This window comes from Tachysurus fulvidraco, chromosome 22, assembly GCF_022655615.1.
Source record: "Tachysurus fulvidraco isolate hzauxx_2018 chromosome 22, HZAU_PFXX_2.0, whole genome shotgun sequence".
Classification (NCBI taxonomy): Eukaryota; Metazoa; Chordata; class Actinopteri; order Siluriformes; family Bagridae; genus Tachysurus; species Tachysurus fulvidraco.
Window position 1 is genome coordinate 15492303 of NC_062539.1, and position 15641 is coordinate 15507943.

At 38.7% G+C, this 15641-nt stretch overlaps 1 protein-coding gene across 4 annotated transcripts in view; it reads right to left on the bottom strand.

Moving 5' to 3' along the window:
* The window catches only part of arhgef2 (rho/rac guanine nucleotide exchange factor (GEF) 2), a 56288-nt gene extending 40965 nt beyond the window's left edge, over window positions 1-15323 (bottom strand). The window contains exons 1-7 of one of the 4 annotated variants that reach the window (XM_027142709.2): window positions 15093-15323; window positions 7188-7307; window positions 6284-6552; window positions 3478-3652; window positions 2057-2165; window positions 842-884; window positions 582-738 (exon numbers count right to left, since the gene is read on the bottom strand). In XM_027142709.2, coding sequence (XP_026998510.2) covers window positions 582-738; window positions 842-884; window positions 2057-2165; window positions 3478-3652; window positions 6284-6552; window positions 7188-7196 — 762 coding nt within the window. In that variant the 5' untranslated portion in view covers window positions 7197-7307; window positions 15093-15323. Of the gene's footprint in view, window positions 1-581; window positions 739-841; window positions 885-2056; window positions 2166-3477; window positions 3653-4525; window positions 4678-6283; window positions 6553-7187; window positions 7308-14114; window positions 14266-15049 lie in introns of those variants that run through there. The other 3 variants (XM_027142707.2, XM_027142710.2, XM_027142711.2) reach the window with 3 other exon arrangements.
* Between the last annotated feature and the right edge of the window lie 318 nt (window positions 15324-15641).

A 15641-nucleotide genomic window follows, 5' to 3' on the forward strand; every position in this document is an offset into this window, starting at 1 on the left:
ATTCTGTGTGATTTAACTGTGTCATGCTGTTTAACTGAGTATTAACATGGAATAAAAATGAGCTACGGAATATACCGAGCCTTAAAATACAAAGTTTATCAGCAAATAGTTTGCACAATTTATTTAAAACTCATTCTGCACTTTTCTGACCAATTCTCAATTATGATTGGTCAGTCTTTTTTTTGATGATAATGTCCTTGTTCAGATATTATCTTCTAAAAACTTGTGTAATAGTTAATATGGTGAGATAGCTTTCCACACATTTTGAACACAACTAAAAATGGATTAAAGATAAATAAACATATAAAATGTGGAGGAATATGAAGAATAACACAGCATGAAACTTCCTCGATGATTAATTTCCTAATACACCATATAGCATTGCTGACTATTAATTGCTATGGTTCAGCATCTTAATAAGGAATATTATTATAAATAAGAGGAACAGCAATAAGAGTCATAACTGATCACTTGTTCTCTTTAATACTAAACTCTACAGCACAATACGGATGCTACAAAACCCGTTCTATTAAAGCCAGACTGGAATAAAGCATCTCAAATCCCGCCTTTTCAGCTCCTACCTTGTAATTCCTCGCCATCTTTCCCAAGAAGCTGAGACTCCGAACTAAGGAGCGCAGGCCGTTTGGCTTCTCGCTCTCCTCGTTTTGAACCCCTTGCCCCTCCGTCGTCTCCTTGCTGTCCCAAAGCTCACTGCTGACCTTTGCATCCACCCGTAGACTGCTCCATACAACACACACACATACACAAATCCAGAGTCAGGCTATCCCAGAACAATCCTTGATTCTCACAGTGTACACAATGACCAAAAGTCAACTCTTACCTCTGTGTAGATCCTCCAAGTAGAGAGGAAAGGGAAGAGTGTGCTGAGAATAAAAAAAAGCACAAAACAACTACATCAGTCTCACAGCCAGTTTTGAACAAGCAACGCGGTCTTTCTGCCTTCTAAAGTGTCTTATAAACTCCTTTTTGCATCATTTATAGCATAAAGGTGCATGACTTGACAGCTGAGACGCATCATTACTTCATTAGAGAAGAGATGGGAGAGCGTGTGGGAGGTGAGAAAACACCACAGTAGGCTTTAGGGCGCTGAAGAGCAACTCAGCAGAACAAATACAGGAAGGCGGCTTCCGCATAACTTAGCATGCGCACCCACACGCACACACACACACACACATAAAAAAACAAAACAAAAAAAAAAACGGGTTTACAGCACTTCCACATTACATATATCTACAGCACAATGGTGTCATGGTGTCACGGTTGTTGGTCCTAGACAGGCAGGTTTGACTTAGAACATTGCAAGAAAACAAAGCACCACCACAGAGCGTCAGTTCTGCCGGCGGAAGTGCTTCGTTTATGAAAGAGGTCAGAGGAGAACTTCTAGATTGGTTTGAGCTGAGAGGTAACACCACTCTTACAACCGTGTTGAACAGAAAAGCATCTCAGCAGGCAAAAAAATAACAACAACAACAACAAAAAGAAATCTAACAACACAGAGGGAGAAGTTTCCCCGAAACCCGAGCAGGTGAAGAGAACAGATGGGTTTCTGGTTTCTCCTTATCATAGCATCTTCTTAACATCAGTAGAAAGTGAAAGAATGACTACTGAGAGCTATAAGAACTCAAACGAGAAGAGGAATTCGTTTTGCCGACATACACAACTTTCAAAGTAACTATAAATAATAAACTGAACAAAAGTCTTCTCGGTTGTTTCTGATGGTCGGTGAACTCATTTCAAGGAAAACAGACGTACGGTTGAGAGCTTTCGTGTTGAGGCGGAGACCTACTTCCTCTGAGACACGTTAATGCTATGAGAACTGCTGCTCCTGCTGCATCACATGGTAGTGTAACAGACTCAAAGGGAAAATGATAACTGAGCACTTACACAGCCTTAATGTTGACCAGGATTTGATATGATTGACAAGGGTAGAAAGGGTAAGTCCCTCCCACATGGACGGCGTGACTAAATTTGCTCTCCAGAACTGTTACTCTTGAACAGTGTACTGTCGGATTAAATGGTTTACATGCTGGTTTACCTTGGGCATGAGAATGAGGACGCTTCTTGGTGAGAGACGGATGTGCTTCACTTGGCGTGAAACAAAGAGACGGGACTGACATACTAAAGTTCTGCAGAGGAGACTGCACCTAGAGGACACAACAACATGCCAACACACACACACACACACACACACACACACACACACACACACACACACACACACACACACACACACATGCCATTGCTTTAAAAAAAATTACAATGGTTGTAATACATTCAATGCAGAATCTCAAACATTTTTTTTAACATTTAATCTTTAATTTGGCAAGTTTTATAATACACACACACATACACACACACACACACACACACACACAAACACACACACACACACACACACAAACACAATACACACACACTCACATACACAGACACGCTCACACACACACAAACACACACAAACACAATACACACACACACACATACACAGACATGCTCACACACACAAACACACACGAACACAATACACACACAAACACAATACACACACACACAAACACACGAACACAATACACACACACACATACACAGACACGCTCACACACACACATACACAGACACGCTCACACACACACACACACACACACACACACACACACACACACACACACACACACACACACATACACACACACACGCACACACACGTCCACACTCTTTTGCGGCTTTTGCATTGATGGAAGAAAAACAAAACAGGGAACCGCTGTTGAGAAATTGTATGTGTGCTTGCATATGTGTCTGTGTATGATGGAGGTCTGTGTGTGTGTGTGTATGTGTCTATGTGTCTCTGACTATCCCTGTATGTGTGAATGTGTTTTTGCCTTCTTTGTGTGTTTCTGTGTTATGGTTACGCCTGTATGTGTGTAGTTTTTTGTATGTGGTGTGTTGTCAGCATGTGTTTGTGTGATGGTTATGTGTGCGTGTGTGGGTCTATTTCTGTGTGTTTTTGTGTGATGTCTATGTGTGTGTGTGTGTGTGTGTGCCTATTTCTATATGTGAGTGTGTTTTTGCCTTCTTTGTGTGTTTTTGTGTTATGGTTATATGTGTGTTTGTGTGCATGATGGGTGTGTGTGTGTGTTTAGATGTGTCTGTGTGTGAGTGTGTGTTTGTTGTCTTAATCTGTTTGTGTAATGGCTATGTGTGTGTGTTGGGTGTGTTTGTTTATATTTCTGTATGTGTGAGTGAGTTTTTTCTGTGACGGTTATGTGTGTGTGTGTGTGTGTGTGTGTGTGTGTGTGTGTGTGTGTGTGTGTGTGTGTGTGTCCTGATATAACAGTGCTTGAGGCTTGTCCAGCTTCCTCTCAGTATAGAACTGTTCTTCAGCACATAGCTAACAGTCTGATTGACATTTGCTTCCTCCAATCAACACTTATTTGTTTATTTGAAAAAAAATCTCACCTCTTGGAAAGAGAAGAGCTGTGAGCCTGATCCCTCCTCCTCCTCAGTGAGTGACAGCAGCGACTCCAGGTCCTCGGTGTAGTCAGTGATGGGGGCTCGGCGAGGGTCTCGCCTTTTCAGACTACCACACTGAACCTTCTCCATCTCCCCAGGGTCCAGGGTCTCCAGACTCACACTGGCACACAAACACACACCATCCTTTTAAATTATTTCATTCATAATTTAATAAATTACACATTTTCATTGTTTACTAAAAAAAAACAAAGGAATGAATATATAAATAAATAAAAGATTAATAAATAAAGGTTAATATAACAAAGATGAAATTGGTCATTCTTTAATAAAAAAAATGAAAACAAAATAATAATAATAATAATAATAATAATAATAATAATAATAATAATAATAATAATATTGTGTATAATAATAATTACATATAATAAGTTATTACATTAAATAAGTGTTAGTTAGTAGGTATAATTATTATCTTGCAAAGGTAACAAATAAAATTATGCAAAAAAATACGTATAAATTATTTACGAAATTAATTAATTAATTAGTCATACAAAATGTTATATTACATTATATGGAGACAAATATTCCATTTATTTAGGTTATTTATATATTACAATAAATTAACAACTAAAAATAAAATTGTATGGAAGTATGTTCTTATTTATAATAATAATCATCATCGTCGTCATCATCATCATCATAGTATGCAGCATATATAGAACACAATTTAAAAAATCTATTTGAATAAATATCTATAACATGAATGAAATTTATTAAATATACAATCAAATAATATCTAATATCTAATTAATTTAAATTAATAAATAATAATAATTATTATTGATAAATTATTCTGAGATTAATTTGGCCATGTCAACCGGTGAGAGATGATAAGAAACAAAAATACAAAACACACACGCACACACACACACGCACACACACACACACACACACACACACACACACACACACACACACACACACACACACACACACACACACACACACACACACACACACACACTATAATCACATGAAACATCCTCTGTCCTTGTCTCCCATCATAAATCAGCTGTTTGCCGAAACTCTGTGAATCTCTCCACATGACTCCCACAGACCCAGTTATTGCCGTAATGCCACATTTTCCCCCGAACCGAAAGCGCAACACAAATGACAAATGCAGACAGGACAAGTGCCACAGCAAGCACTACAGATATTACAAAATAGGCAAACACAACCAAAGCTCCCAACACGACACCAGCTACAAGGCCGAACGCAGCAACAGTGACACGTGCAATGATGTTCTCCATTGTGCTCTGAACATCTTCCTCTCTCTCTCTCTCTCTCTCTCTCTCTCTCTCTCTCTCTCTCTCTCTCTCTCTCTCTCTTTCTCTGTCTCTCTCGATGGGTGTGAGGAAGAATAAAGCCTGGTCTCTATTCGATTTGACAATGTGTTCAATGTTAACCAGAAACAACGCAGACAGTGATCAGAGCTCGGCCTCATTTCAGCCCCGCCCTTCTTCTTGTCCTGCTTGTTCACACATGATGCTAACAGAATGACATCGAGTCAAAGTTTCCAACTCTTAACTGATTTACTTGGATGGTTTCCTAAGAAAAGACAAACTCACAGCGGTTGAGGTTTTAATTCTTTGTTTACAAGCTCCAAAGTGGCTATTAGCCAATAATAAAACTTGGATGAAACCTAAAAAAAACTAATTCCTTAAGCAAATTATTTAATATTCTGTTAAAAACAACTAAGGCACTGCTTGAAAGTTGTGAAGTTTAATTCCAGACTAGGATGAATATTCAGAAAATCCAAGAGTCATTGCATGGCAGAATTATGAATAACAGCGTTTTTTAAATAACAAAAATGTTCACAAGGGGGTGCACGGTGGCTTAGTGGTTAGCACGTTTGCCTCACACCTCCAGGGTTGGGGGTTCGATTCCCACCTCCGCCTTGTGTGTGCGAAGTTTGCATGTCGGGGGTTTCCTTTGGGTACTCCGGTTTCCTCCCCCGGTCCAAAGACATGCATGGTAGGTTGATTGGCATCTCTGGAAAAATTGTCTGTAGTGTGTGTGTGTGTGTGTGTGTGTGTGTGTGTGTGTGTGTGTGTGTGTGTGTGTGTGTGTGTGAGTGAATGAGAGTGTGTGTGTGCCCTGTGATGGGTTGGCACTCCGTCCAGGGTGTATCCTGCCTCCATGCCCGATGACGTCTGAGATAGGCACAGGCTCCCCGTGACCCGAGAAGTTCAGATAAGCGGTAGAGAATGAATGAATGAATGAATGAATGAATGAATGAATGAATGTTCACAAGTCTAATAAAGAGTTTACATGAACAAAAACTTACAAACTGCATGTTGAGCTGCAATCAAGACAAATTCCTCTTTTCTTCTTCTTCTTACTGTTACCATTATAGTCCATCCATCTATTTTCTGTAATGCTTATCCTACACAGTCAGACCTGGAGCTTATTCCAGTGGACTTGGGACGAGGACATATAAATGAGGTACCGACCCATTGTAGGGCACAATCTCACACACGCACACACACACTACAGGTAATGTAGAGGTGCCCTATAACGCACGTCTTTGGACTTTGGAAGGAACCGGAGAACCTGGTAGAAACCCATAAAGCATGTGGAGAAGATGCAAATTCCATGCATTCAGATTGAAAGCAGGAATCAAACCCTTTACCCCAGAGGTTTCCACAAATGTTCTATTATTATTATTATTATTATTATTATTATTATTATTATTATTATTATTATTATTATCATTCATTGTGTCCCCTACCTGCGCTGTCCACACTGTGGATGGCTACACTGCACCACACCGGGATGCCAGCTGTGTCTGCGGTTGCTTGTGGCTCGAATCATGTGCCCAGCGAGCGGCAGGGTCAGCATCAGCTTCCTCATGCGGGGAGATGGCGAGGTCCGGGGCATGCGGGGTGAAGGGGGGGAGATGGTGGAGACGGGTGGCGGTCCCGGCGAAGGCACGAGGCATCCAGGAGGCATAGCTGGGTCTGAGATACGGATACGGTGGTGGTGTGGGGTGCTGATCATCTACCAAACAGAGCAGAGACGTTAAGGCTGATAGATTTAGCAGTGAATACAACACTAACCACTTGACTTTATACACTATAATCTGATTTTTTTTAAAAATAACAATAATACTCATAATCATTTGCACACTGCTGTGGTATAAGAGGAAGAAAACACTTCAGGATGTGATGTATTAGGAAATTAATCAGTTTAAGGGTTCTGGGAAAAAAATCCATGTCAAGTCAGGTCACATGACAGCATCTTGTCACTGATTATTTTTCTATAACAGCTCCTTCAAGGATATGACACTTTAATTAACTTATTACCAAAATTGTCTTAATAATGCAAAAATTAAAAAAAAAAAATTAACGACTAAGAAAAACCTATAGACTAATTATCGTAAATGTTAAATTAAATTAAAAACATTTAAAAACATACTTTTTAAAATAAATAAATTAAAAAAGCAATTAAAAACATACTTTAAGTACATCAATTAAATAAATAAATAATTAATTAATTTCCAAAAATAACTAAGCAGGATTTAAACTGATCTAAATAAAGTTAAGTTTATATTAACGTTATTCTATTCGCTTATACCCCGTACACACTGTAGATAACTTAAACCAGAATGAATCTGTAAATTCAGCTTCACAAACCATGTACATCAGTTCACGTTTAAACTTCAGGCTGCTGACTGGACAGAAACGTGTCGGAGTGTTTCCACCCTCTAGTGACCGACGTGGTTCGCAAAGTTTTCATGAAGTGTAAGGAGGATCCTGAAGGAACGCACAAGAGAACAAGAAGAAAGATTTATTAGAGAGGTGTGGATTTACAAGCACACCAAAGAGATTTTATTATCTTCTAGGAAATTCATGGAAGAAACTCAGTCTACTGGAGCCTGGAGCAGTTTGTAGTGCAAAACAAAATCTATACCTTCAGGGTGGATGCAACATTTTTTTTTTTAAACTAGCTATAAAATGCGAAGAAATTAATAGGCTATGAAAAGCTATTTATTTGTTATATTTAATGTTTTTTGTGTAAAACGACATGCATGATTATGGTAACTCCAGAGGTGTAGCCAGCGTGGGCGAAATATTTTATGCTTATTCATGGGTTACCTAACACACATCCGTATAGCACAACGTGTCAAATAACAGGTTTTACGCAGTAATTATCCTATAATGATGTTCTTTTTTTTAGCTGTCATGTTATCAAACAGGATTAACCAACAGGACCTAGTTAGTGAGCCATTTCCTTCAAGGTATTTTATTTCCAACACCTTTTAAATATTAATGTCAGCCCTAGCGTGTGTTGGTGATATATTTCTAATCATTTTACACAGGACAAAATGAAAAACAGAAAATGATCTAGTAAGTGATTAAAGCTTAAAAGTTCATCAAAAGTTGAACAATATTAGGTTTAGTTTATTGCAATCTTATACTAAAACTTTTACTCCATTTGAGGTATTGCCACTTGTTAAAATTTCCATTTAACACAATATTACATTGCAATTAATACTACTAATAATAATACTACTACTACTAATAATAATTATTATTTTTACTACTACTACTACCAATATTATTATTATTATTATCATTATTATTATTATTATTATTATTATTAACAACAACAACAACAACAACAACAACAACAACAACAACAATAATAATAATAATAATAATAATAATAATAATAATAATAATAGTAATAATAATAATAATAATAATAATAATAATAATAATAATAATGCATACATGCCATGACTTTTGCACAAAGTCCCTGTTTTTTTTCATTAAGGTTAGATCTTTATCTTAATGATAGATCTTTGTTTTCCTTTACTTTAATGCTCTCTCTATCACTTACTATAGTCAGTGTTTAAATTGTTTACACACTCCTCCCCTTTCTCATCCCCAAGATCACCAGCAGCTAAAGACATACAGTACTAGAGCCATGTAAGCAGGGGCGGGACTTCATTTTGATGGGCACACCATGCGGTCAATCACAGCGAGTGTAGTGGTACAGTGTTTCACAGTGTTTTGCAGTATTTCTGTGCTCAGTTGTTCATGTAAAGGTTTGATTAACATGTTAAACAATAGTAACTGTGTATTTTTTTTGTAAAAATACATACAAATAAAAATACATGAAAATAAATCTTTATGAAAACACAGAATAAAAACTGCTTAACAAAACACAAACTATTCATAATTAGTAAATTAGGCTAAAATAATAGGCTCTGAGTGATAGCAAATTGAGAGCCATTTTGGGAGCCATTTGGGAGCCGGGCCTCCGATCACTACTCTATGAACAGAAACCCAACCGGGTCCTGACTAATCTTACACCAGACTTACGGTGTTAATATAATTCATTTGTTTCTATTGATTGAAAATGACAGATAAGTCGATTTCCATGCCGTCTACTGAAAGAAAGGGTTAATTCCTGCTCGCGCCACTGATGCGACCAAAGAAGGAATCATTTTTATTGTGATTTAATTAGTACTTACAGTCTGTATTTAAGCTGGCTTACAGTACTGACAGGAGCAAAGTGTCAAAATACAGTATAATTTAGTCTCCTTAATGATACATCTTTAGTGGTTAAATAATTGGACCCGAGTTCATACAGCAAATTATTTTGCGTCTTGATAATCGAAATGTAAAGACTCTAATACACCATTTACAACTATACAACTTGAAGCACAATGAATGCACTGGAAGACTTACAGTATTTCGATGATTTTAATGAGATATTTACAAGTGAAAAGATCGTAAGAGTTAATCAAAATACAGTGAGTCAAAATTCAAATGTTTTACTTGGGCGGTTATGACAATTTAGTAGACTAGCATGTACTAAACGCACTAGACCACCAGCACTCCACAGAGGACGCCGGTCTGGGAAATGCATTGTGGGAGGTGGATGTACCAGCAGGATGCTGTACGTAGTATACCGTGTTAGCAATAACGTCAGAAGCAATAGGAGTAAACATCAGATTATCGCTGCTAACAAAACATCTATTATAGGGCAACAACTAGCATGTCAGTTGATACAATATTTGACATCATGACATGTAGCTGAATTGATAACTTATAAACTTGTAAACTATTATTAAATATTTCACTTGCTGGGTAATTTATTGGAAACTGACAAATAATAATATAGAATGAGGCTGTCAGCCTTATCACGTGCTCGAGGGTGTTGCGCTCGACTTGTTTTGCTTCCTTTTTCCCACTAGACCCCCAGCACTCCACAGAGGACGCCGTTCAGGGAAATGCATTGTGGGAGGCGGCTGTACCAGCTGGATGCTGTACATAGTATACCGTTTTAGCAATAACGTCAGAAGAAATAGGAGTAAACATCAGATTATCGCTGCAAACAAAACACCTATTATAGGGCAACAACTAGCATGTCAGTTTATCCCTTAAACCTTGAGCATGTTTAGTTTACAAGTAAAAATAGAATTAAGAATTAAGGCTGAGATAAAATTATAACATCACAATTTTATGACCTTGATTTAGCATCTTGTAAATTCAGAAGTTGAATCCTAAATGAACCAAATCCAAGGGTAAATAATAATGAAGTACATGCACTCTTCAATCACTTTAATTGTCTTTTTTGAATAGTCATTTATGTTTGATTGCTCACACTGTAAAAAAAAGTATAATACACTTTACCCCCTTACAGAAACCTGTATAGATATCGACATAGCTAGCAACATGTAGGAATTAACCGCTACTGAAACCCTAATAGTTAGCCAGCTAGCATTACCTTACTTACTATACACTGTGCTGCTGAGAATGTTTGCTGAGTCACTGTAAAGCTAAGGAACAGAATATTGTGTAGGTTTTTGACCGATCTTTCATGCTTAGATTTATTAATAGCAGTCTCTGGTGCCTTTATTTCATTGAAAGGAAAAAAAAATATAAAATATAAAAATGAAAAAAAAAGAGTGAGAGAAAATCAAACCAAATCACGTGCATTCTGCTGTAAATCACAGACCCCTAAAAGAACCTTACTCTGAGAACCGTGCTATTAGTCTATAAATCAGTTCCTCCAGGATTGTGTGATTTTCATTCCTTCATTCATTTTCTAGCTCTTATCCGAACTTCTCGGGTCACGGGGAGACTGTGCCTATCTCAGGCGTCATCGGGCATCGAGGCAGGATACACGCTGGACGGAGTGCCAACCCATCGCAGGGCACACACACACACTCTCATTCACTCACACACTACGGACACTTTTCCAGAGATGCCAATCAACCATGCATGTCTTTGGACCGGGGGAGGAAACCGGAGTACCCGGAGGCACGGGGAGAACATGCAAAGTCCACACACACAAGGCGGAGGTGGGAATCGAACCCCCAACCCTGACGGTGTGAGGCAAACGTGCTAACCACTAAGCCACAGTGCCCCCCTTTGTGATTTCAGAAATGGATTCAACTGCAATCAAGCAAGAATCTTTTCAAAATCCTTGTTTTCGGTTTTCTTAGATCTTGTTGTGTATTTTAGTTGCTCGATATTTCCTTAGTGTTTTCTTGTATCTGATAGTTGTCTTGTATTGTTCATAAAACCCATGCCTGTTTTCTACCCCTGTATTTGGGTACGGAGGCACCCATCGCTACAGTGATATTGAAAGAAACTGTGACAAAAAAAAAAAAACATAGCTCCTGTATATGGATCATTGCACATGTCACATTTTTTTTTTTGCTGATTCTACAAACCCTCATATGGGGTGTGTCACATTTCATTAGTGGAGAAAAAGCTGAGGCAGATCTGATAAAGGTTTACATGGAAATGTACTATGTGTGTGCAGAACAAACTGCCTGGTGACATGAATGCTAGAGTTAGAGTTAGAGTTTGTGCGTTCAATGTTGCTAAATGGTGAAAGGAACATATTTATTTATTAGCTTGTGTGTGTGTGGTTCAGTTTAGCATAGCATCAGAATTATAAATAACTCAAATTTTTTAGATTTATTAAATTATCTTTAAGGGGGTTTCCTCCGGGTACTCCGGTTTCCTCTCCCGGTCCAAAGACATGCATGGTAGGTTGATTGGCATCTCTGGAAAATTGTCCGTAGTGTGTGTGTGTGTGTGTGTGTGTGTGTGAGTGAATGATAGTGTGTGTGTGTGTGCCCTGCGATGGGTTGGCACTCCATCCAGGGTGTATCCTGCCTCGATGCCCGATGACGCCTTAGATAGGCACAGGCTCCCCGTGACCCGAGAAGTTCGGATAAGTGGTAAAAAAATGAATGAATGAATGAAATCTTTAATTCTGCATATTATACTCCGTGTGTATAAGGGGGCAGTTTAGTTTATTACAGTCATAAATCAGGAGACACAATTATTTTGGGATTGAATGGAAGTTTTAGACTTCAAATTCTAACTCACATAATCTTCACCAAACCACAAGACAGAATGACATAAAACAACCACAAACTCCATAATCAAACTATCCCATAATTCTCAGTCAGCCCTTAAAAGCCATGTCACGTGACATCACCTGACCTTTTGCCTGGCTTTGATTACAATTTTGGAGCTGCCCTTGTTTACTTGACTGCCTCATGGCTTTCAGTAAACACCTTAAACATACATTCTAGCCTTTTCTCCACCCAGCATGAGGAACCGAGTAGTCCAACAAATACAACGAAGACCCAGATAAATGTCAGGTATTTCTTCTCCAATATTATCTGTACCTTTCTATGAAGAAGGGCTCTTTCCATCACCACCATATTGCTCGACTGGTTCACGGTTAACCAGCAAAGTATTACCCTTTGCAATAGCAGTTTTGAGTGAGGTAAGCTATTCTATGATCTCTTTGTCCAATTGTTCTGGAACAATCTTTGATCCCCCACCAGAGGGGAAGGAGTTTCTCACCTTCAAAGGGCAAATGCAAGCTTACCTGGTGAACTTCGGGGGACCAGACTTTCCTCTGGCTAAAAGAGACACTACTGTCTTGCTACAGTAGTTACTTACCTACACATTACTCCATTGGAAAGGTTGACACCACAGAAACAATGGACGGAGCTGTGGTCTGCTAGGAAACTCTATATAGTAGCCTTCTTTAGCTTTCTTTGGTGTTCTGCTATGAAAACCTACAGTATGTGCCACCTCTGCGCCATGATGAATTAAACACCTGGGTGCACTTCTCCATAGCAACTGGTCAACCAGGGATTTTTATATCAGCTGACGATACGGGTAGACATTCATTCAGTTCTGTTCAGTCTATGCAAAAACCAAAGCATGAAGAACCCTGTCAACCAGAAAGCTCCTTCCCTTGCTTATCCCCATCATACATAATCCCACCTGGACAGAGACCTTCTCAATAATGACCTCATCCCTTCCCAGAACCGCAGTACCACCCTGGTTATCCTTGAACACTTTTTAATGTGCCTAAACCTGATTGTCTTGCCAGCCCTGCAAACCACTTGTCCACTAGAAACTTCTTAAACCAGAGCTCTAACCCATGTACACCAAAAACACATGGTATCAAGTCACTTGTCCAAAGGAACTTCTGCTATCCCTGCTCCCTTTTGACATAGAATGGTACTCCAGTACCAGTACTCCAGACTCAGAGGTGTTACACAGCAGTACGTCATGGACTGGTGGGATATATTCCAGAGAAGAGTGTCAAATGACCCTATCTCCATTCACAGGTCCCTGATTACTAAACATCCACACCTGTCTACCATTCAGAAACTCCCTGAAATAAGCCGGACTAGAACACACACACTTTTTGCGACGTTTTACTAAAGCAGTTTTGCCTGTGTGAGTTTAAACGTTTGATCTCTGTTACAGCTATTCAGGTTCTTTGACCCACAACCCATTCATGTTTTTAAGTATTGTCTAGCTTGTTTGTAGATTGTCTGCCTGACCCATTGCCTGGCCTTGATTACTATTTTGGATTTACTGCTGTTTGCTTGACTGCCTCACAGTTTTCATTAAACACTTGCTATCTGGCTTATACCTTAAAATTCGAATTAGAACGTTGAGCTTTGAAATCTGTTAATAATTCCCGAATGTGGTAGATCTTACCAGAGAGGCTCAAAGACAGATGTGTAAGCTGTTAGTCTACAAATCATCACAAAAGATGAGCGATAAAAACTAAACTATTTATAAACTGATAAAAAATACACAGTAGAAGTAGAAGGAAGGACAAACTTATCTGAGTTTCTAAACATTTGCATACACGCTGGCAAACAAGGGCTTACTATTCAACCGAATATTTCACTTTCATGGCAACAACTGCATTACTCTGACTCAAAAGCAACAATGAATTTCATTCTGCTGATTAGATGCTAGGTCTGATTAGGTTAAAAACCTGCCAATACCACGGAAGTTGATACGGCTGCCTTTACCTGTCCTACTGTAAAGAATATATGAGCTACAGACTGGATAGACTAGAGATATGGCTCAGATGTTACAGATGAATTGTTTATAGAAAAGCTATTTTTAAGCTTATACATTGTACAAGAAGTGCAGTATGAGATACTGAAAATAAATTAAAATGCTCTTAAAAATATATGGGACGATGGATATATGGCTAGCATGATCATTAACAATCAACCTGAAACAAATTATAAGAGGACATACCCTAGAGACGTGGATGGACAGGTTTCTCTTTTGTAAAAAGCTGTTTTGACACTAAATGACAGGTATGCAGGAAGTGCTTTTCTGGGTTGTCTTCTCTTCCACCTGGCTCCTTTTGTCCTCTCCAAACCTGACCTTTTGCTTTACCTCTCGATAATGTGACTTCACAATTGTTTTCCGCTTGTGGGCGAAAAAAAAATCATAATCTCTGATTCTCTGATGATTAAAGATCAGATTGTTGGCACATGTTCAAAATCGGTGATTCATTGGTGAATCACCGATTTTGAACATGTGCCAACAATCTGATCTTTAATCATTCTATCCATTGTTCTCGCATGTAAAGTGTGTTAATTGGGGCATGGCTTGGCCCATACGCAAACACTGCAAGCAAACGAACATATCCTTAATGTCACGGATCCGGTGATATGGCAGGTGAAATGGAAAGAACGTAGATGGATAGATTGGAGTTCATATTCATGAGCTGCTTTACAATTTTTATTATCATTCAGAATTGAGATTAGAATCACCTGGAGTTATTTATAGACATATTATTTGAGTAGCATATTATTGTAATTCTCTCTTGGGAAGTCAAGAGGTGACTTATAAGGCACAAACAACGCTTTGACCATTTTGATTACATCCATCATACAAGTTTATTTAATTTGCTGCCTATTTAAAGTCCAGTTAAATTAATTATCGTGTTGATATCTCTGGGATGTCAGTTCTAGTGTCAGGTCTATGCTCAATCCTCGTTTTTAAATGTAAACAGGTCAACATGATTACCTAAGAGTAAAGATTCTGTATGTTCCCTATGGATCAGAGTAAATTATTATTGTATTGTATTGTATAGTATTAAAGTAGCAACAGTTTCGACGATATGCTGTTGGACAAAACGTGTTTAGTAGTAAGTAGTAACCCTAAACACATAAAGATCTCACCGGGGAATCGAACCTGGATGCCTGGAGCTGCGTCTTGACTCACCTGCGCTGTGTCGCTGCACCTGTACGGCGTCCTGCACGGGACACGCTACAATTAAAAATAATAACAAAAGCGCACAAACTTCCTGAGTTGATTCAGTTCAGTCATTCAGATACCCAGCATCAGCATTTAATCCAGTGATTATTTGTTATCCATCAAACGTGCGACCGACTCGTACACCGGCTTTCCTGAAACTGTTTTCTGTAAGGTGTCCGCGTCTGCGTCTGCGTTTGCGTTTGCGTCTGCTTCTGCGTCATCCGACCTGCTCAGGCTCTCTCCGCCCAGCCTCAAGTATCTCACGCGGTTCCTTTTAAAAATGTCATTCTCGCGTCTATTACTCACGATTGCACAAGTTATCCTTGTTCTTTTTTTTTTCTATCTGATGTTAATTAGTAAGATCGCATCGCCTTTGAGAAGTAACTCGACTCCAAAACACCTGCTTCTTCTTTTTTTTGCACACTTCCAGGCTCCATATGAGTTCTTCCCACTGTTTGCATTCATTTCCACAAGGCATTAACAATCTATGAATGTCCACATGCCATATGCGATCAC